Below are 23,462 nucleotides of genomic sequence, written 5' to 3'. Positions count from 1 at the left end.
GTAACTATTGTCGGTCATTGGTCCCATCAGATCATCAGTTAGTCATCATTTGAATTTTTTAGGTTCTCTGATTCATCTGTTGTCAGGATTCACTCTATTTCAAACTAAACCAGTTTTACATCTTTAAAATTAGAACAAAATCATAGAATTCTCTTTTCAATCTGGTCTGCACGTATATTTACTAACTGTGCTCCACATCCTCACATTATTGATAATGTTAAATGTATTGACTCTAATCAAACCGGCTATAACACCTTTTAATTGTTAACACCCTAATGGGATGAAGCAATATATCAATACTATGTACTATGTATATACTAAATATTATACTGTGGTTTATGTGCAAGAAATCAATATACTAAACTGTTTTATGATACAACATTTGGACATTCATAGTATGGATTTGGGGCACAGCACATGTCCCTCGCAGGAGAACTGAGATTTGAATTGAATCTAATTTATTGAGACTACAGTCTGTGAATTTATTTCTACATTTCATGTATTTAAATAGATGAATTGACCTCAGCCTTGCTTGTCCCCAGAGCACCTTAAACCAGGAGTGTGGTTATTAATGAATAGTATGGCAGCGTTGAGCTTTAAATCAGCCACCCTCAGTCATCATTTAGCAATATTGTCTCTCTTTATGGCCTCGCAAGACTCAAACAGAGAGATACAGAGGAGACACGCTGTTTCCAATATTGTCGCAGGCTGATATAGTAATGTGCTCGGCTGGATATGTTTCTCCGTAAAGAGAGAATACCAGCGTTTCTGAAAGGTGAACAGTCCCTCGCCTCCTCTCCCACTTTTGAAATGTGACAGATAACATCCTCCCTAGTTCAAAACCGGAGAGACGAGGGTGTGTGTGTGTGTGTGTGTGTGTGTGTGTGTTGGGGAGGGGGCGGGTGGCGCTGATTTCAAAGTTTTTGGAGGAACCGGCATTTCATCCAACCGGTGCTCTTTCTGATGTTGTGCTTCAAACGGCTCATTTTTTTCTGTCATTTCATCTATTTCTTCCGTCTCCCGCCAAAACACCGCCCCCACCCCTCCAAAAAAGAAGAAAAAAAAACCCTCTATTGTCATCGGAGCCTAGATTCATTTTAGATTAACGTTCACGTTTCTTTCTTTCTTGCATTACCTTCAAAGGACCTCCATTATGTTGCCAGCGATAAGGGCGAGGTGGTGCTAGCGGATGTGGCCAAGAGGAAAGCTAATGAAATCGAGGCCCAGGCCATCGCAGGCAACGGTAAGAAAATAATCATAATGTCTAACCAAAAAGACGCCAAATGTGACTCGTTATTTCTCCTCACATCTGAAACGGGAGGTGGACTCCTGATAACCTCAGAAACTCACCCACTCCCTCACACTTTTCTGACATCTAACACCAGGTATTTTCTCAGGCTCTCGCCCTCATTTTAAAGCACAAAGCAGAATTAAATCAGATCATGTTGGACAGAGTGAGATTCATGTAAAATTCACACAACCTGTAGCCCTTTTTTTAATGACAATATCATCTATGAAGAAAGTTTTTTGGTACGTGTTTGTAAAATTAAACAGTGTTTAATTGAAACTTGCAGTTCCACCTTAAGGTTCCTTGTGTTTTTGGATATAGATAAAGATTTTTATAGTGTCGCGATATAAAGTATTGAAAAACAAAGTCTTTAATATCAGACTAATGAAATACATTACACCCAAGTGTTTTTTGAGTAACCAGCAAGGGGGAGGAAAACCAGCGAAGGCCCTTTTTTTTTTTTTTGTCGTTACTTCAGGCTGTGCTGCTGCCCTTTGACAAACACTCCCGAAAGCACATACCAGAGGGGATCAAGCCGAGTTCCTGATTACATACACACACACACACACACACACACACATGCAATTCCTCACAGAGGCTTCAAGGGCCAACGGGTGAGCAGAAAACATTCAAATTTGTGAGGGAACTAGATGAACATGTCTGATGAGTCCTTCATTGGTGCTTAAAACACACCAGAAGGCAATCTGCTTGAGCGTGTGTGTGTGTGTGTGTGTGTATGTGTGTGTGGTTGTCTGTGTGTACTCACACACAACCAAATGAGGCGAGAGAGGTATTTAACTCCACTGTATAAGGTCAAACCCCTAAGGCTGAGTGTCTGTGTTTGTCTGTGAATGAAAATGAGCGTTTGTGTAACTATGAGGCCTGTTTGAATGCACTTTCTTTCTTTTTTTTTTTTCTAATGTGATTCATAACACGCACGCTCCTCTTCATAAGCCTCTTAATTATGTCCTCGATGATTTACCTCCATCACCTGCAGCATGTCCTATCCTTGGACAACAGCACTGCAGAGAAAGAGGGAGGAAGGGACAGAAGAGAGAAATTAAAAGGAGGGATGACGGAAGGAAGAAGAGGAAAGAAATGAAGGAGGGAGGGAGGAAGAGGGAAGAAAGAAAGGGATGCAATAAAAATGGGGAAAGGAGGAAGGTGAAGGAGAGAAAAATAAACGAAAGAAGAATATGAATGAGGAGAGAAAATAAAGAAATACATGAAAATTAAAGGATGCATCAATATTGACCTTATGCACCTTTTTGCTTTGGTGGTCTGGAAGCTGATTTATCAACATGAATTTAAACACGTATTACAAATACAATATGTAACATGTGTTTTATTAATAATATACGTTGTAATAATCAGCTTGTTACACAGCGATGAGCTCATGTCGTGGAAAACTGGACTCTGTAATATACAACTAACCAAAATGAGTCTCCACTTTCGCTCTCTGTGTTTTGGATGAAGAAATATTGTATTAACACGTTTTAAACTGTCACAACTTCTGTCATGATGTATATGACATACTTTTAATGTGGCTATGATTGATATTTTTATGATAATGTGAAGACAGGGGTCACTGGTTTCCCCTCGGCTTCACAGAGCTTTACAGCAAAGCAAGTTTCAGCTCACTGTTTAGCCGTCCAGCCCAAAACTTTACTGTTTTGATTCACTCTCATAGTGTCGTTTTCAGTGGAAAAGCTCTAAAAACCCACTGAACACAGCAGACAGACTCAGTTAGAGACGAGCTGGTGAACATAGTGGAGCATTTAGCAGCTAAAGAGGCAGATATTTCCCTCAGGAGTTGGTAGCGACCAAAAACAGAGCTGAAAGAGAGTCAACATTAGACTTATATTCATCTGGCCGACAGAAACACGACTCCAGATAAATAATAATGTTGCTCGTAACTGTTAACTGTGTGTGAATAAGTAACTGTTCCTAACAAGATCATCGTATCAACTTTAAAGATGACGATACGTCGATGTTCACAACTTTCTCTGCTGAAAACAAGACAGTTATTGCAGATTAAATGCACCAACACATTCTGATCAGTCATGACCATCTGATTCCAGCTCTGTGTGGGAGAACTGATTTAATTCGAGCCGCTACGTAAATGTTTTGTCCGTTTGATGTTTGACAGGCTGCCGTGGCAGAAAGCGTCGTCCTCAATCCTTAACGCTGATTTATGTTATAAAACTGGTCAGATATTTGCTAAAATGTAGGCGCAAGGCGATCTCTAACAGCAGATAAAGTTACAGGAAGTTAAAAGACAAAACAACAGCACTTCCTTGTTGCTGAAATGCAAAAATGTCAATAGTGAGAGGGAGAAAAGACGATAAGTAATACAAAGCTGGAAAAAATAGATCCGTTTCCTTTCTTTCACACACGCACACATTAGCCATCAGCACGTTACATGGTGGATGGTTTGACTGAAAGTGTGTTTAGACACACAAATAGAGGAAGAAGAGGAGGATATTGACACTGTGTCACAGTCAGTGGTGATGATGATGATTATGGTGTGTGTGTGTGTGTGTGTGTTGTACAGTTGTGTGTCAGCGTTCAGACAAGCAGACAGAGCACATTAACAGAGCAGAAAAGCCAGGCCATAAATAATGAGTGGCTCGCTTCAAGCAGAGGGCTCCAGTGAACAGGTGTCTCGCTTTACACACACACACACACACACACACACACACACACACACACACACACACACACACACACACACACACAGTGCCCCTGGCATGGCCGTCACACACCACCAGGCTCAGCTCTGTCTCCCAAGAGCACACTACTGTATACTTCTACTTTACTGTAGTAACTCGTTAGTTTTCAGATTAAGATTTTACATAAAAACACACATGATAAAATAAAATACGCGGTTCAGGATTTAGATTTATTTTGGCTTGTGGTTTCAGATGAGTTACATGTCTCACATGGTGTAATTTAAATAACTGTTTTAGGCCTCTCCCATGAATCAGCTCACGACCTCTCAGATTTACCTTGTGACCCTTTGGAGGGTCCCGACCCCTAGGCTGAGAACCACTGGACTACATTACCAGATTGTATATGAAGTCTTTTAAACTAAACATGTTGAGCAGCTACAACAGTAAAATGCTGCTGTTTTATATAATAATACATAACTTTCAGGTGACATTTTACTGCAGAACCAGTACTTTTACTTTTGTACTTTTACACAGTGGTATTGGTGCTTTTACTTAAGTAAAGGTTCTGAATACTTCTTCCACTCCTGCTTGCTAATGTGAAGTTTACTTTAGTTGTTTTAAATTAAGTTTTTTTTTTTGTTCTAAAGGCGTAATGAGTAAAAGATTTGACGGTTGCAGTTTGTAAACACAACATTAAAACTTGGCCCCTCCTCCCCCGCCATGCTTATGATCTGATCTTCGTTTTTTATAAAGTCCCGCCCACACATCCTGCGCTGTTATTGGCTGGGGGCTACACACCCTCTGTTGACGCCCAGAAACTTCCCGAATACAACAAAAAAAGCAAATACAGGCCGCGTCTCTGCAGATACAGACACCGTCACACACTTCTTTTTGTATGAGTCTATGCATTGTTTTTTTAGGAAAATCCTTTTCAATCCCATTCTGCTTTTTAATTAAAGAAATATTCTGTAAAAACAAAGAATAATGAATATCATTATCGAAACAAATCCAGAGGCTTATTAAGCACCTCTCCTCAAAGCACGACAAGCAAACTAATATTTGTTCTCTGATAAATATTTGTTCTCTTTAATGGTATGTGTGTATCTAACAAATAAGTATCGACATTAGAATTGAACCTACAGTTATTACTGCACGCTTTGCAAAGTAATGAGGCCGTTACCTTTATCTACATGTATGTTTTGTTATCATATCATCGCATGATGCATTTTCAAATGTATTTACTCCTAAAGTGGTAGCCCTTATCCTTATGTTATATTTATAACACATCTGTAACACATCTGTAACACCTTCCACACTGACTGAACACAGACTTTCAAACACAAAGTTCCCACGGTGCAGCTACAGTAGCGTTTGGCCCGGACAGACACATTTTCTGTTTGAACGCACACAAGAGGCTGAATTTTGTTTATTCTCACTCATAGTCACACACAACAATTCAAATTCAGAACTGCCCTCGGAGACATATGTGTTTGTGTAAATATGTGTACTGTATGTGTGCAGTTGGGTGTGACATGGGAGGCAGGTCGTACTGAACCAACCAACCAATAGACATTTGAAAGCAGCCTGTTTAGTTCATGTAAAGCAGCTCGGAGACGCAACACATCCGGCTGTTCTCCTGTACAAACAGTGAATGACCTGCACCAGGTTAACATCTCGTTATGAAGGCAAATACACACATTTACTGCACACAAACATGCAGCATTTTTTAGACAGAAGATATATTTAACCACTGCATCAAGCTGGATTTGCTTGCAGCTCCGTACTACAAGACCCCAACAGCACCAGACCTCATTTAAAAATGAGTAAGTTACCTAACAATTACAATAATATTGATACTTTAATTAATCTCTTAGCCACACTGCCACCTAACAACTGCATCCTTACAGATCCAACATCCAATAAGTCCTTTAAACCTACATAAAATCATTTAGTCAGTCAATCAAAGTACATGATAATCCCGTGATGAAATCATGTTAAAGTTGTCAGCAGTTTAGTTTAATATTGTGGTGATGATGATGCACCAGGTATTCCACTTAACTTGAATTTCTCATAACCACAGAAAGAGATGAGGGTATTTTTTTAAACAACTCTTATGTAATTACTGAAGCCTTTTCTTCAAGTTTTATACAAACAGTTATAGAAGAAATAGTTGTTTGTTTAGTTTCATAGTCTTAAGATCCGGAGGGCTCTGCTTTGTGTTCACACAGTTTGGTACCAATAAACTCAGCAGTTCTGTTGAAGCAGTGGGAGGTTTAATGCCTTGCTCAAGAGCAACTTGACAGTAGTAGTTGCCTGAGAGGAAAGCATTCCTCATCTGGTTCACCCAAAGCGACCACAAATGACGAATTGTTGTTTTTACACAGAGACAGTTTTTGTACAGATTAAACAAGCGGGATAAAACATGGTCATGACTGAGCTTTAAAGGTGCTGGTAGGTGGATTTTGTTACCTGGGGCAGAGCCAGGCTAGCTGTTTCCCCTTGTTTCCAGTCTTTATGCTAAGCTAAGTAAGCTGGCTGTAGCTTCATATTTAGCATTTAGCAGACATGAGAGTGGTATCAATCTTCTCTCAGTAAGAGAGCGAATAAGTGTATTTTCCAGAATGTTGTATATACTTTTCCTTTAACTCAAGATCAGTGGGTTTCACTTCTGGTCCTCAGGACTCGGAGCTTAATCTGACGCTGTTTCACATCTGGAATTAACTGCATTTAACTGCCTGGTAGGACAGAAAACCTGCGAAAGCTGTGCTTTTCTTGAGGAGCAGGAGTGAAATCAGCTGATCTAGGCCATCGCCGCCCTGGATTATTTCATGTCACTTCAAGAAAATCATAGAAATGAGTTGATTTGCATGGGAAAGAAGAAACATTGGAAAGAAGAGCATATCTTGTGCTATTGTTTGGATGATTTTTCACTTGTTTTCCAGATCTAGTGGTTCTTTAAGGTGGATATCTTCTGCGATGCACCAGCGTCAGACTTGGAATCAGATTGAGCAGAGACACCGTATTTCTTTGCACCTCTTCCCATATTTATGTGCATCCATTGTAAACGCTGGTGAACAGAGATTCTGCCTTTGCTCGTACACACAGACACACAATAGAGGACACACATCTCAGCTTAGAAATGGTCCCTTTTTATAACAGCATTGGAAATCGCTTATAGCTGTCTGGCTGACAAGTGTGTTGATTTGGATAGATACGGCTTTGTGAGAGGCAGAGTAGCGAACAAGTGCGAGGGAAGGCCTCTTTCTCCTCCTCTCTATCTCTCTCTTTCTTTCTTTCTTTTTTTTTTGGAGTAGCTTTTTGCCAAGAGGAGAAGCCAAGTTTGTTGCCTGATCGTTCTGTCTCCCCCTCACAAAGGCTGATGTGACTGCAGGGCCTTTCAACGGGCAAAGAGACAAGAGCTTTATCTGAAGATCCACTTCTCCACCTCCTCTCTCTCTTTCCTTTCTTGGTCGTTATGGTGAAAGCCTGTTAGCTCCGGTGTGTGTGTGTGTGTGTGTGTGTGTGTGTGTGTGTGTGTTGTAAGGAAAGCAGCGTTTGTTCGTGTCCCCCCCCCCCCCCCCCCTCAGCTCCGCTCACGAAACCTCCATTACTGTTTGACTTCTCATCTCAATTCAGAAACTTTACTGGCATGACGTGTTCATCAGAAACGAGATTGTCGAGGCGTGACTTCCAAATTAGCAAAAGCCTACGCGCACATACATGAAGCTGTTTCCACGAACCATGTAGAGATGATAGATCACAGGGCTGGAAAACATACTATAGACAGAAATCTGACAAAATATCCACATGAGCTACTAATCAGTGCCAATAAATGTAATAGGCCGATGTTTTTGAGATCTTCAGGCTTTGTCAGGCAAACAAAGTAGAACATGCAACATCGAAATGGATGACGAATTAAAGGAAAAACCATGAATAAATGATCTGGAGTACAAGTCATGTACAGATAGTCTGTCTCCACAGTTTGACTTAACAATTATATGTCTTTTTAATAAGACATCCCTCAATCATCACGTGTCGCCAGTTAGTTTTAGTAGTCACATGATTAGTCCCCTGTGTGTCATCATGGGCTTTTAATTGGCTGTAGTGTAAACACACCTGTATGTGGAAGGAGTCAGTGTACTGGTGGATAATGGTGGATAAAGAAAAGGAAAGAAATGGTGATAATAAGGCAAACTGGGTCGTCCTTTTATTCCAGTCTCAGGTAAATGAAAACTGTTGCTCATCCTTATCCCTCTTTGTGTGTGTGTGTGTGTGTGTGTGTGTGTGTGATTATGTTTGTGTGTCCTAGAAGATCCTCCGAGAGGCAGAAACAGTGTGTTGTGTGGTTCCAGCCTCGGGGACAGACAGACGGGGGGGAACCAGAGTGCAACCGGACCTTCGTACCCGGGCACTCCCACAACACAGTAAGTTACATGTAATGTGTGTGTAACTGCACATTTGTCAAGTGTGTGTGTGTGTGTGTGTGTGTGTGTGTGTGTGTGTGTGTGTGTGTGTGTGTGTTTAAGGTTGCTACAGATCAGTGTGTCTGTTTTCATGTTTTTGTTATTACTGATGTATCTAATTGTGTTACTTCTATTTCTTTAAACCTGCAGGCTCTGATTTTAACATTCACATATCACCTTTTTAAGTTGATATGATGAAGGTGTCAGCAAACAGTTGCTTATTTATACAGAGGAACATTATTATCCATTTGTTTCTGGCCACCTGGTGAATTTAACTCGAATATTGACCCTCTTCTAGCTCTGTTTTTGGTCTCTACCAACTCCTGAGGAATAATATCTGGCTCTTTAGCTTCTAAATGCTCCACTATGTTCACCGGCTCGTCTCTAACTGTGTCTGTCTGCTGTTTGGTGATGAGCAGTAAGTGTACAGCGTGTTTCCACAACTTTTTTGCTAAAAAACGACACGTTGAGAGTGAACCACAACAGTAAAGTTGCGGGCCGGACACCTAAACAATGAGCTGAAAGTCATTATAAAGCTGTGACCTCTTTCACATTGTCACATTGTTTTCACATTATTATACAGATATTGATTATATCCGCTTCAAATAAAAACAACATACTTAGTTCAACTTGCTATAAATGAAGCCCCAGACACATTTTGTGTGCCGAGGACTCGCTGTTTTACTTTTAGTCGTACGTGTCATCTGCTCTCCCACAGCGACTCGCCATTGTCTCTATATGAATTGCATGAGAGCGTCTGTGGCCAAATGACCCAGCTGCAGCCTAAAAGCCTTCACTCCCAGTGACATTTCAAATGTCAAAGCCACATCAGTTCCGGGTCTTACGCTTCCAGCGATCCCGACGCTGAACCCGGAGCCACATTTAAAACTCCACCGGAGTCCATTTTCACCATGGTTCGGTCTCCGGGGTGCAGACAGAACTCACTGTTTCAGAGTGATTGTTTAATACACTCGTCTACACCAATGACATGTTGAAACAGTGTGACTAAAGACACACTGAAAGCATCCCTCTCTTTGTCTGTCTCTCACACAAAAACAGATACATACAAATATAGCCATCCACGTCTCTATTATTGTGGGATGGGGGGAAGTGATGGAGGGGCATTCCTTGTCATACCCCAACTAACATATTGGAGTATTTATATGGGATTTGTGTGTATTAGATAAAAAGGCGCTCTTGTTCTTTTCATCCTCATAGGCTTTTCATGGCTGTTTGACTGTAACACTGATGACTCTGTGCACCCCCCCGCCCCCCCACCCACCCACCTCCAGCCCCTCCACTCTGCGTTTCTCTAAGCCCCCTCCATCCATCCCAAATCCCTTCCTATCAGCCAATTTAAACAAGCTGGGTCCAGAGAGAGAGAGGAGGGGGGGGGGGGGGGGGGGCAGAGAGAGATGCTCTGTCCTAAGCTCTTTTTAAAAACAGTAAAAGGAACGAGAGGAGAAAAAAAAAGAGTGGTAAAGAGGGTTAGGGCGATTTGGCAGCCAAAAGCCCGGTCGTACTACCCCAGGTCTTCCCGTGCACCGCTGACGGAGGCTAAGACAGCAGATCCCCAAACCTCCCAAAAGATAATAGCCACAGAGAGAAAGAGACAAAAGCCTCTGCCTTTTTTATTCCACAATTTCCCCCCCCCCCTCCCCTGCTTTAGAACAATTTTTTACATTGAACCCCTCCTTTTTTGTAATCTGGTCTCCGATGAAGTTTCATTGTTTCTCATGTGAAGCCAATGACAGCTTAGCTGAGATGGAGTAGGGGAGGCATTGTAGCGCGGGCGTTCTCCCGTTTGGCTCGCTGAGAAAAGAGCAGAGAAAGAGAGGGAGGCGAGCACAATGGCAGTTCGGGGGCTCTTCGCAGATTCCCGCATTCCCCAAATCCGACTCTGTGCTGGGAGAAGTGAGAGAGAGGGCGAACGAGACGGGAATCTGGGAAGCATCCCAAACGTTCCTTTGATGGCTGCTGGCCTCTCTCACTCATCACGTACTCCTCTGTCAGTGGAGTAAGGAGAATGGAGGCCAAAGTTACCGCGATGCTACAGAGACGCAGGAGAGCCGAGCCTTCATGTAATTCATTTGACATTTTTAGATATTTATAATTGATATTCACATCCAGGACAGGGTTCAGTATCTCGCTGCGTTTGCTGGTGAGAGGACAGATTATCGAATCCGATCCTGAAGCCCCAAACAGAAGCACTAAGGTTACAATCAATAAAATAATAAAATGATCAATAAAAATCAGACATCTGACGTCCGCTGCCGTATGATGGAGGTGCCCACACGACCTAGAATGACCTGATAAGAACGGAGTATTGAGTTTCATAGTTTTTAATTGAGAGATTATTGTTCTGTTGTTCAAAGACACGAGAAACAGAGGATGAAGACTTTGAGAGAGTTGTCTATTAGAGAATTACTCTCTTTCAAGTGGAAGAGAATAATATTAATGCATGTAGTAATATGTATTCAGTGGTGGTACGTAACCAAGTACATTTACTCTCAAGTACGGTACAAATTCGAGGTACTTTACTTCAATATTTCCACCACATTTGTCTGACAGCTTTAGTCACTGTTCAGATTACACTTTTTCATACCCCCCTTGTCCAGTGAAATCCATGTATCTCCAGATGTGTTGATTTTGAATTTTTCTGATTAAACTGAAGGATTAAGTGTTCATTTTATAGGTTGAGAAAATGATCCAACTTCTTAAGCTAAATAAACTATTTAAACTCCCTCAGATTAGCTGGAAAGTGCGTCGTCACAAAGCTGAAAACAGGAAAAGTTTACTTTTTAGAGATGTGTCGTTCTCACAGCGACGCTACAAACATATGACGATCTTATAGATTATGATGCAATGCTGTTGATTGAACCTTACGTCTCACTTTCACTTTGATGGAAAGTAATTTGTTATTCCTGTTTCTTGCTGCCTAACCGAAGTAGAAACTATAGGAGGTAGACTGAGGCAGACAAACATCACAAACCTGAAAATGATCATTAAACTGTCAAGTCTTTATTCTTTGTTAAAGAGAAGCTGGTTCATGTACAGCTGCCCCTCTACAAAGTATAATTTATATTCTGTGCTGTGTTTCATGAACGTATTTGAACTGTTAATCTTAAAAATGCAACAGATGTTTTTCTTTTTGCCCCTCAGTGCTGATGTAAGAGCCAATCAGAAGAGGCCACAGGCGGAGAGCATACGTGTGACCGTGAGCCCAGATGTGTTGAGGACACTGACACAAACAGGTCTGTCTGTCTGTCTGTCTGTCATACTTGTGTCACCTGTGTCTGTGTTGTGTCTGTGATGAGTTATCTAATGCTGGAGCTTAACCTTTCCAGGTTAAAGAATCATAAGAATACAGATAAGCAGCAGTTAACCTGAAGATTAATGGCCGCTGCTTCACACAGATCTTTGGAACAATCTGATAAACAAGAGAAAAGTAGAGGTTTGCTCGTGAAGCTTCATGTATACTTGAAGTAAAAAAAAAACACGAGCCGCAGCGTTACGTCTTTTTCCAGCTGTCGTGCTGATTTTTGAGTTGCCGATGATTAAAGGGGAACGTTGCTGATTTTACACATCGACGTCTGTTTACAGATGTTTGGGAGGACTACACGTGTGAAAAAAGTTGTAAAAAGCCTTTTGTGGCTCCAGAGGGAGCTGCGCAAAATCTGATAAATGACCTCACAGGGACGTCACTTGAACGTCGGTGCAGCGGCGGTTGGAGCTGAAGACTACAAGCTTGAAAATGAGAAGTGATATGTTGGTGTGGAGTTAGAGAGAAGTGAGATCACCAGACATCTGTAGCCCGCTCCGCATGTCTGCTGGAGGCCAGCAGCTCGAGGCTACATTAGCCGCTACTAGCGTGACGCACCTCAATCTCCAACTGAACTGTCAGAGCTCAAGTTGCATTGTGGGTGATGTAGGCACCAGGAGAAGAATGCCTTTAATAAGAAAAGATGATATCTCTGGTTCTGCTGCATCGATTCTTATACAGTCCGTCATGACTCCAACAATGCTATAGAAGCTAAATTGGAGAAGTTCTCTTTTAAAAATGTGTGCACAGTCTACTTTTTTCTTATTTAAAGAAGTCTCTTTGACATGAAAAATGTCTTTTTCGCCTTGTTACATAATATAATTATCGTTGTCATTGCGCATTCAACAATAAATGTTAGTGTTGAAATCTTTATTTTTACATATTTTTTCATTTCAAGATCTGAAATCTGAAAGATTGGACTTAACTGACAAACATAAACAATTCTGACCAATCATAGCGTTGCAGATTTTTGAGCAACTGTCATAATAAACCAGGAGCCACATGTTTCACGATCGTTTCGTCTTCAGTTAATTTCCTTTCAAAAATCCAGAATTTATGACAAAATGATGCATCCAAACTTTAAACACTTTGAACTGGAAATACACCGAATAACAGAAACGTCTCTACTTTGTTTCCTTTTGACTTTAAACAAAATCACCCTCTAAAATCTCCCCAAACTACCTCCATCGAGTCTGCTCACCAGCTGAGAGACTCAGCCCATTACATTAAATCTCATCTTGTTCAACATGTCGGTTTCAGGTCACGTTTTAAGCCCTGCAACAATTCTCCGGCGACGTTCAGCCTGTTTTACTCTCTAAACGTAGCCTGAGTGCTCTCCTCTCCCGGTCTCAGATGACTGACTGGTCATTTAGAAAAAACACCCATTAACAAAACATCACAACTTCTTCTTCTTCTTCTTCTTCTTCACTTCCTCCTCTCCTCCTTCCTGCTCTCTCCATTTTAATAATTCCATTTTTCGGGTGATTAGCAATTGTCTTGCTATCAAATCGCTCTGTCATTTGATAATCCGGACTGTAGGCTATTGCAGGGAATTTGCATCAGCTTTTTAAATATCAGTACGAGGCACGCCGGGGTTTTAATGTCAATCATTACCTTATTAACGCAGGGCTCAGAGCGAGAGAGATCGCCACGAGTGACAACGCTTTACATCCATTAACACTCAGAGAAGGCGACATGTCCAACGCACTGAGTGAGCATGTTCAGGCGTTCAGCTGTGTGTGTGAGTGTGTGTAAGTGTGTGTAAGTGTGTGTGTGTGTGCTGTCTAATTTTTAGTTGTTGTACTTGTTTAAAGTGTCACGGCCGATTTACAGGCACGTCTGACGTCCTCCAACATCTTGTGTCGTTTCAGTTCGTTCTGCAGGAGGCGGTGAAGGTGACAGAGACAACAGGGATGTAAGTTGATTGATTAGATTACCAGCCATAGTGTGTACAGTAATGTTAAGTAATATTGTAGTGGCCGTATACTACTGTACAGTAGTTCACAACCTGAGGAAATGATGTTTACATAGTAAAACTTTTCTTTAACAGACCCATTCAGCATGTATTAATGGTTTATAACATACTATAATGTAGTCATAAGCAGATATGACAAGATTTTTCAACATTTTTATTAATGTGCAGTATTTATCAACAATTCTAGTTATTATTACAGTTGTGTTTCACTTTATTAGGACACCTGTACAATACACTCTCAGTATAATGCAGTACAACAACACCTTTAACTATGACCTCAATACTAAAACATATCATTTAATTAACAACTGAACATTACAGGCGTCATAAGAGATTGTACAGGTGTACCTAATAAAGTGGCCACTGAGTGTACATCGTCATTGATTATCTGTTTGTACACTAGCCTCCTATTATGGGTCCCCACAGGAGGAATTATAGTAGCTGACAAATACATGAATAAACACTTGTATCTGCTTACAACTACATTATAGTACATGTATTAAATGTTTATATACTGCTTATAAATGCTAAATAGGGACATTAAAGTGTTATTTCTTTCATCTAATCCTACAGCTGTGTATTTTTAACTGTGATGTGGTAGACATTGCTGCGCTGCACTATAGTGAGAGAATATTTGAGTTATCTTATAGTATATTATGGTGTACTACAGTATGAAGTTTAGAGCTGCAATGATTGGCTGATGAAGCGATTCGATTCCAGCTTCTTAAAATATGAACATCTGCTGCTTGTTTTTATCGTATATGATAATGAATTAAATATGTTTTGCTTTGTTGTATAAAACAAGCAATTTAACGAGTAAACGATTAATCAAGACAGGTTCATGAATTATGAAAATGATCATTAGTTGCTGCCCTCAACCTCATATTACCTTAAAAATATGAATGATGCTGAAGGCTTCAAGACTTAACTCTTGTAATACTGATATATTTAGTTTTCAGACATGAAATCAGTTAACATGTAGTCTTCTCTGTGTTGGTCAGTCAACAGGATGTGGCGCCGCTTCAGATTCAGAACAGGAAGCTCCATGTTGACCAGCTGTCCTCATATTCACTAAAAATAACATTTCTGTCTGTTCTCTCTCAGGACGATGAAGACCCCGGGATGCTTCACGTGGTCCATTTAGGAATGGTTTGAATAAAACAAACTCAGCTACGATAAGAGCACTTTATTGATCCCAGTGGGAAAATATGAGGCGGAACAGCATCTCACCAGTAACAGGCTCACTTTGTCTATATCTATTATCTTACCTGTAATATTACCTGGATAGACATTCAGAAACAGAACAGTAGATAACGATATAGATGTCTGATAAAAGTGGAATGATACATGAGTATTATATGTACATACTTGTTTTGTATTACCAGTTTTGTCAGTAAGTTGCTCATTTTAAACTGCTAAACTAAAAGCCTTTTATTGTGTAACGCTGTCAGAGTATATCTGTGAAATTTCATCCAAATCAAAAACACTGAGCGGCTCCATGGACGTGAATTCAGGTTATTTTCTGTCTAAAAGAAATTAACCTTAAAAGAAAACAGTTACACCGAGTTCTGCCTTTAAAAACGTGACTGAAAGTGTTTTAAACGTTGCCATTAATCAGCCTGAAAAAATAAAGACTTCTATTATACCTCCATCACCACTTATATTGAATGTGTGTGTGTGTTGTAAAGATGTGTGTGTGTGTGTGTGTGTTGGCCGAGATTACGGGCCACAGTTTTATTCATGAATAGGAGCCAACCAGCGTCTTTAAAGCATCGCGCGGAGCCCCTTTCCTGAACAGCAGCCATAGCCGTGTCAGAGCTGTCGACGCGCTGCGCTCACCGACTAATCTGACAGCGCCGCGCGAGCCCTAATCCCTCACTGTATCGTAATCTATTTACTTTGCATTCTAAGAGGATTTCCACCAAAAAATATACAAGAAGCGATGTTGGAAATGGACAGAAGATCAGCGAGGATGCTTTTCTGCTCCCTCTTTTTTTTTTTGTTAGCTTTAAAAAAAATCATTGTATGTTTTTTGGGGAGTCAATCCCCTGCGAGAGGGATGGGTGAAAGGAATTACATCTCTGACTGATACTAATACTTCTCTTATGTAAACATCAAAATGTTATATTTCCCTTCTGATGATACAGTCACACTGCAGAGGCTGCTGGAGATAAGTGGCATCTGTCGATGCCTTTAGTGCATCTCTTGACACGTTTATAATTTACAAACCAAGGCTGCATTATCTCCTGATTGTTTGACTTGACAGCTCGAATAAAAGCTGCAAAATTGCTTAACAGGCGAGCAGGAGTTCCTCCCATCCCTCTGATGGCCTACACAGTAGCCTTTTTGACATGCAAACAGTGAAATCTCCTCTTTCATAATACAGAAAACAAAGTACGAGTCCAAATGCTCTCCTCAGTTACCCTTTAAGCAATTATGTCAGCTTTGTAAAATCATAAATAGTTATGCTTCATTTAAAATGTGGCCAGCAGCTTTATTATAAAACACAGCCTGACGCTCAAATCTTTGCCATCCGAGATGACTCGCAGAGATAGGCTTATTAGTGGTATTAACATACTGCGCGGCACGCTGGAGCTGTGAAACGGCCTTGTTAACGTTTGGAAATGAATCAAGCCTCCGGCACTTGCTATTATCCAGGTTATCTGTGTGTGTTTTTTTTCTCTCCTCTGTGCAACAGCTGTGCAGTGTTGCTGCGGAGGCCTTATCACATCTAATGATGGCTCTGATTGGACTGATGCTGTCTCCCCTCAGGGAGAAGTTGTTTTATAGGTTTGTTTCACTGATCTCCACGAGCCAGATCCCCAAAATATTATAGACAAATATGTCAGGAGCATTAAAGACATCAAAGAGACTAAATTACTGACAATTGAGGGTAATTGGAATGATCTTATTCCCAGAATAAATGACAGAATAGTGTTAAGTTTCTCTTAGTTATCAGTTCTCAAGTCAGTGAATAAGACGTACTCTGCATGAGGATCACACTACAGTTTTTTTCATCAAGAAAAGTACTTAATTACGGTGCAACGTATCTGTATTGAATATCTGTTTTTGCTTCCTGAAAAAGCCTCGAAGACCAAAAAGCATTATAATTTAATACTCTGTGATTAAAACAGCTTCGGATGGAGGTCAGAGGGAAACATGAGGACTCTGCTGAGACTAAAGTTAAGATAAATGTTTTATTTGTGGTCAACTTTTTGGTCAAATACCCTTTTTAACAGCTAAAGAAAAACACACTTTATCAGGCTGATGCTTCCTGACTTTGAACTGAGACCCCGTCTGTTTAAAACGTGGTTAAATACAATGGCTGTGATTGTATATATTTTATTTTATTTCATTTTTATATCAGTTCAGAAGAGGTCTCACACAGTTAGAAAATTGAAAATAAGTAACATCACTATGTAGGATAACACAATGTACATTTCTTTGTCTTAAAATTACTTTTTGGCAAACAAAAGAAATATGTATTTGCTTGTGTGTAGCCCATATAACTTAAAAAAACATGACATATTTCCTTATTTGGAGACATAAAGATGCTTCACAGTCATTTATTTATCAAATGTGCGATCCCAGCTAAGATAAAGGTCACCACTTTTCTACAAACTGGGTTTTAATAAGGTCATAAGAACAAATACCTAAATTTATTTTGATTATTTTTCCACAGCAGTTTAATCTGTGGGACCCCAAACAAACATACAGATTTATCTTTTGTATAACTAGTTTACCAAAAGTAATATTTGAAAATATCTTGCTATTCATCTTCATCTGATTCTTCTTTTAAAGGTCAAAGGTCACGAGTAAAGTGTAGCTCTTGTACTAATAACCACACTGCATATTCTCCTAACATGTTGCACATCAGTCAGGACAGATGCAGACGTCGTGTTTCCCAGTTGCTGCCCCTCTGGCTCCGTAACGTGGAGAGACGTTTGTCTGCGAGGAACAAACTAGATGAACGAGGAAATGTGGCCAACGCGTCAGATGGCGATCTGTTGACGCGCAGAGACGACGTCCTCGGTGGGAAACCTGCAACAAGCCTCCATTAAGCTTTCCCATGTCTGCAGGGCTTAAGGGAAAAGACAAGTTGTGACTTGGGACGAGGGTCCGCTGCATCCTTTCCAGATGAGATAATACAAGCCCTCTTCAAATACCTTTCTACTCCGTCCCTGCTTACCCTGATGCCCCTGATTCACAAGGAGCAGGGAAGTGAGGACGCCTTCAGGAAGACAGACACATGAAGGGAGACGTTCTGTCCACAACAACCATGAGCTGCTCTCACCAGTCCAGTCTTGTCTGATTTCCCATCAGCTACTTTAAAGAAGGAAGGAAGTGTTTGACTGCTCCTCTGACCTCAGAACAGCTTTCTCTGCTGCTCACATCCTTTAATTTACTTATTTACTGTTAAATAACTTTGAATTTGGGAGTTTGGCCCACTGATCATTTTGTTTGGTATCTCCTGAAAGGATTGAAACCATCCGTGTGTCTCAAGTAGATGGGACTCTTAGCATGTAACGTTAGTGATTAGCATAATTCAAAATATGCAGAGTAGTGTTCTTCTGTTTGTGTTATTTTTAGCGATGCTAGGCTAGCCGCACGTCTCCAGGGATGTTTGTCTGTTGGTCTACCATTTTGGTCCAGACTGAAATACCTCATCTCTACTGGATGAATCACCATTAAATTTTGCACAAACATTCATGATCCCCAGAGGATGAATCCTTATGATGGTGGCGATCCCCTGACTTTTCCTCTAGCGCCACCATGAGGTTCGCATCTGTAGCTTTGAGTGAAATGAAATTCGGTGCAGATATTCGCGTCCCTGTCAGGATGAAGTGTGAACCTAAACGTTCCCTCTAGCGCCATCATCATCATCATCGTCTTGCAACGCTAATAACATTCCCATCTGTCTCCGCTGTACTGTTTAGCGCTAATTAGAAAATGTTAACATGCTAACATGCTAAACATCAGCATTTTATTGTTGTCATTAGGGCTGCGACTGCTGATTATTTTCTTGATTAATCATTTGGCCCATAAAACATATAACATGTCCAAAAAATATTCAAGCTAATTGTCACGTTGTTGCAGATTCTTTTTTTTTTTGTTATTGATCAACTAATTGATGAATCAACTAATCGTTGCAGCTCTTTTTGACGTCATGAGCTTGTTAGCTGCTAATGTTATTCTGCATTTACCTGCCTCACAACTGCAGCTAACATGCTCACTCTTAGTCTGTTTTATTCCTAAAACCTGTAGATTTATTATGTGTAACAACTGAATCTCAGCAATTACAAATTAGTAAAGTAAAAACGTCTGCTATGTGGCTGCCTTTGCTCTAAATTTCTTTAAAAACGTCTTACATGTGTTTGTGTGATGTCTATTTTTCTTATTGTCTCACTTTTAGGAAAATGCTAATCAGCTTCAATCACGGCCGTACGGTATGCAAGTACTGACCAACACAGTGACCTGATCTGTCTATCTGACATGTCGACAGGCGACCGAACCTCCGAACACGCCTCAGGTCAGGTGACCAAAGGTCCAAAGTCCACAAAAGTCTGCTTCAATCCCCTTCACAGCTGTGTGGAATCAATCAGAAGAAAATGAAAGAAAGAAGCTCGACCCAACAGAGTCGCTGTGTCGTCCCGACTGTGTCCTCTGCTCGACTTAAATCTACAGTATGTAAACCCGCGAGGAATTTCATGAATGCTCCCGGTGCCTTGTGTCATGGGGTGACTAAGCTGCTTTCAGTCCACCAGCTCTGCTGTGTCGGCCGCCTGGACTCAACTGTGAAATCCCCTCGTAGGAACCAACGGTACGCTCACCTTCTTTGAGTTTGGATGACAGATTCAAGAGGTTGTCGGTGGCTTTATTGGGTCAAATCTGTATATTTCACACCAGGAAACTCTTTAAAACTACAAAATAGACATTCAAATCTACTGCAGCTACCGGTTTTATGTGTCCAGACTTGATATTAAGAAAAAAAGGAAAAAAAACAAAACTGACAAAGCAGAGAAACCGGAGACGGTGGCCTGGACTCCACCCATGTCGGTGTACAGTTGACCCCAGATTAACCTCCCAGGTAAATATAATCCTCCTCTGTATCACCTCTCGCTCCTCATACCGGCCTATGAACACACCGGGATGCCAAGTTCAGGCGACAGTCAACAGCCAATGAAAGACAAGTGATTGTTTTGTTTTTTTCTCCCTGTCCTGCATGGAAATAGAAGAAAACAGTCCCAGCATGCAGGCTGCTATCAGTGCATCTCCTGGTCCTTCGAATCTCTTTCTCTCTCGCACACTTTTGACTCATCGAGGCCTCGCAAACCTTAGAAGAAAACCCAGTCCGGTTTCTGTCTCTTTATCTTTCTGTCTGCCTCTGTTGTCTCTCTCTTTCCTAGATACAAATCACTGTTCGCTCATGCAAAAACTGTCCAGCCTGGTTCCAGTTCACTTCCTGGACAAAGTGTGAACAAAATGTCAACAGTTTCCAGTCCACCCACATTCAGACACCTTCACTGGAGCAGGCGAGAGGCCAAAAGGTCGACGGGCGACAGCAGGCGACGTGGTGCGATCGATCGTCCTATGGTGATGAACTTTACCTCAAATGGAAAACAATCGAGAAATCCTGTGATATTTATTTTCTTAGCAGATTTTATATTAATCTGTTCATTTTTCAACCTCAGCTCCTAATTTTAACATTTTAGAGGCTTTTCCACCCTGAAAATAATGAAATGCTGATGAAAGAGCTGATTTCATGTAGTTTTTGGTAAGAAAATGGAAGATTTTCAATACTGATTATTAGAAAGCTGCTCAGGTCTTCTTAAAGCACTCTGAGAATGTGGATCTTTACAAAAAAAAGTATTAAACAAAGAGATAAACTGTGTGACTATTAGATTATATCATCAACGTAATCGCTCACAAACCTTTTCTGTTGTAAAGGTGGAGTTCAGGTTCAGACGAGGCCAAACACGTCGGCGTCAACATGTTTACTTTTCTACTTTTGTTCTCAACTGAACTTGATGAATGTTTACATATTTATTCTCAGACCTTCCCTTTAAATGTATGGACTCATTTGAATTTGTGTTTTTGTACACGATAAATAGTTTTGGTGCATTGCATTTAAAATAATGAGGTTGATAATTATTTCTATACGGTTTGTTTATGATGGTTTATCTGCAGGATTAGTTTAATTTCAAGATACCTGTTGACTCGAGGTCTCAGTCTAGAGCTTCTTGTGATGTTAACAGAAGTTCCTAAAAGTAAATCAAGCAGTAAACTAAAACTATTATCTCTATATCAATCTGATATCTACATGTTATAAATCATAAATCACAACAAAATAAAGAAAGAAAATACAAAATGTAAATTGGTTGTTTTCTTTTTTTAAACCTGGATGTTTTTCTTTGTTTAAATATTTCTTTATACTTCATCTCCATCATCAAACTAATGACATGTTAACCTCAGTGGGACTTTTAGGGAAATATCCTCTTATTTTTCACTCTGAGGTTACATTTAGGAGTTTATCGTTTTAAATCAAAGATGAAACTAGCTGAAGCTGTAACAAAAAGTTCATCAGAGTGAGGCTCCTCTCATTGTCGCCTGATGCACGAAAACAAAAATGAATTAGATATCCTGATGCTTTCAGAGCATGTTTGAACGGATTTGAATACCGACTGACAAGATGTTTGCTGCATAAACAGCTGCAGGAGACTGGAAATGAAATAATTTGCCTGTTGAAAAAGAAGTTCTAACTGTTTTCATCACGTGATGTTAAACCAGACGTGACATCGTTTCACCGGCGGCTTCTTTCTGCAGCTGTAACCGACAACAGTGTGCACATTAACACGCTGATTGTTTTGTGTTTTTTCCCCCTGCATGCTGGGAGACAGAACCTCGGTGTTCATCAGCCTGATCTTTCACGTTAGAGCTCACTGACTCAGGATTAAATACATTTTCATTATTTTAAGTTTCTTTAACATGAGCGCCAGAACTTTTCCTCCCTGTTTTATTCCAAATCTCCTCAAAAGCTTTTTTTTTTTTTAAATCTTAACTTTCTTCGTGTTTTTCTGCTCTTATTCGCACTTTTCCTGCAGCAGTTTGATGAGTCGTCGTGCGTCACGTCGCGTCCTCAGAGGAAACATTACATTCAATAAATTCTCTCCTCTTTTGTCAGAAACGCAGCTCGTTTGAAGGTGAGCAGCTGCCTCGTCTGCGACCTGTGGCTCTCTCTCTCTCTCAGACTCCTTAAACAATCCCACAAGATTGGTCGCAAATGTTTGTTTGATGCAAATCAGAACAAATCCGCCGCTGTTCGTGGACACTCGCTGCGCTGTTTGCGCGTCTTGACGCAAACATGTTTAATGTCCCGGTCGGCAGCTGTTTATTCAGCTGCTGCGAGCTTCATTTACATAAAGAGACAACACGCCGGCTGGCCGCAGATGAAACATGCTCTGCACAGCCGGGGAGCGGCCTACAATATGTATCGATCAGGCCGATAACCTGATCAGGCTGATGGGAGGGATAATCGATGGGTTTCTAGGACAGTGGTTCAACATTTTAGTCTCGTGACGCCTCATTCTTTCTCACACGGTTTCATTTGGAGGATTTTTAGAGGCCTGCAGAGGTGAAATGGTCCAATATGTCTCTAGAAAAAGAGCAAGCATCCTGTGACCCTTTAAACCCGCGACATCTCGTCAAAAGTTCACGTTTTTATGATGAACTGCGAGCACTTACAACAAAGAGTGAGTTTGATCTTCTCAGATCATCGATTTCAATATGTTTTAGAGGCCTGAAGATGTAAAACGACCTCATATATAAAACAAAGATATGAGAAGTCTAGTTTTATGTAGCACACGTTTGTTTTCCGTCCTATAAAGTGTTTATCATCTTGACTTAGTTGAAAATTAGAAATAAAGCTGGAACTACTTTGTTTCGGTCACTTTTCAAGCAAATATTTTCTTTGTCCAAAACCCCCAAATATTCAGTATTATCACATGAGACAAAGGTCACACTGGTCTCTGGGAGCATTTTGCAGACAAAACAATAAATCTATTAATCGAGAAAATAATCAGATTAACTTCAGCCCTCATTAGCGAATATATAATGACCGGACAGTAAACAGGCCTCAAGAAAAACTCTCAGGAGTCAGATTCTGTTTAATTTCGTGTTTGTCTTAATTAAAACAACAGGCGGATGAATGCGCACAACCTGCTCCTTTGGGGGGTAATTTCTTTGCACAAGAACAGGTCGTTTTATTGGGGCAATTAATTAGCATGCTACCTGTTTAGCCTTTATTGCCTCCTCTGCTCTCAGTGCGGCCTTCACTGCCACAAAACACGCTCGTACAAAACAACCTTGCCAGAGAACTGACGCGATATATATATTTTTATTTTTAACTCCTCACCCCTCCTCTTCCTCCTCCCCCCTCCTCTTTTATAATGCGTTTATGCTCGCAGGCATCACACACACACACACACACACTCTTACATCTGACCCCCTAACCTGGCCCCACCTACGTAATTACCGCATCAGAGGCGGTGAAATTCCTGCAGGTTATTTTGGAGAAACCAACTCAGGGCGCAGGAGTAATTATCACGCCATTACAGCGCTGCATTCAATTACGCCTCGATCAAATGACTGCCGGCTCAATATTTAGGGCTTTTTAACGCCGCAGTTTAAAAAGACACTTGGTCTCCCTAAAGCGAGGGGAGATGTTAGTGTTTCAATTTAAAGA

General features: G+C 40.7%; 1 protein-coding gene across 1 annotated transcript in view; it reads left to right on the top strand.

Annotated features, from left to right (window-relative positions):
• wdpcp (WD repeat containing planar cell polarity effector) overlaps nt 1–15,334 on the top strand; it is an 80,141-nt gene extending 64,807 nt beyond the window's left edge. Inside the window, 5 exon segments of the mRNA XM_070916042.1 lie at nt 1,144–1,243; nt 8,273–8,384; nt 11,586–11,677; nt 13,629–13,660; nt 14,825–15,334. Of these exon segments, the coding sequence (XP_070772143.1) occupies nt 1,144–1,243; nt 8,273–8,384; nt 11,586–11,677; nt 13,629–13,660; nt 14,825–14,875 (387 nt within the window). The 3' untranslated portion in view covers nt 14,876–15,334.
• The last annotated feature ends 8,128 nt before the right edge of the window (nt 15,335–23,462 follow it).

This window comes from Enoplosus armatus, chromosome 12 (genome assembly GCF_043641665.1).
Source record: "Enoplosus armatus isolate fEnoArm2 chromosome 12, fEnoArm2.hap1, whole genome shotgun sequence".
In the NCBI taxonomy this organism is placed as follows: domain Eukaryota; kingdom Metazoa; phylum Chordata; class Actinopteri; order Centrarchiformes; family Enoplosidae; genus Enoplosus; species Enoplosus armatus.
Note: the sequence above shows the minus strand (reverse complement) of the source record. Positions and strands in the feature narration are given on the sequence as shown.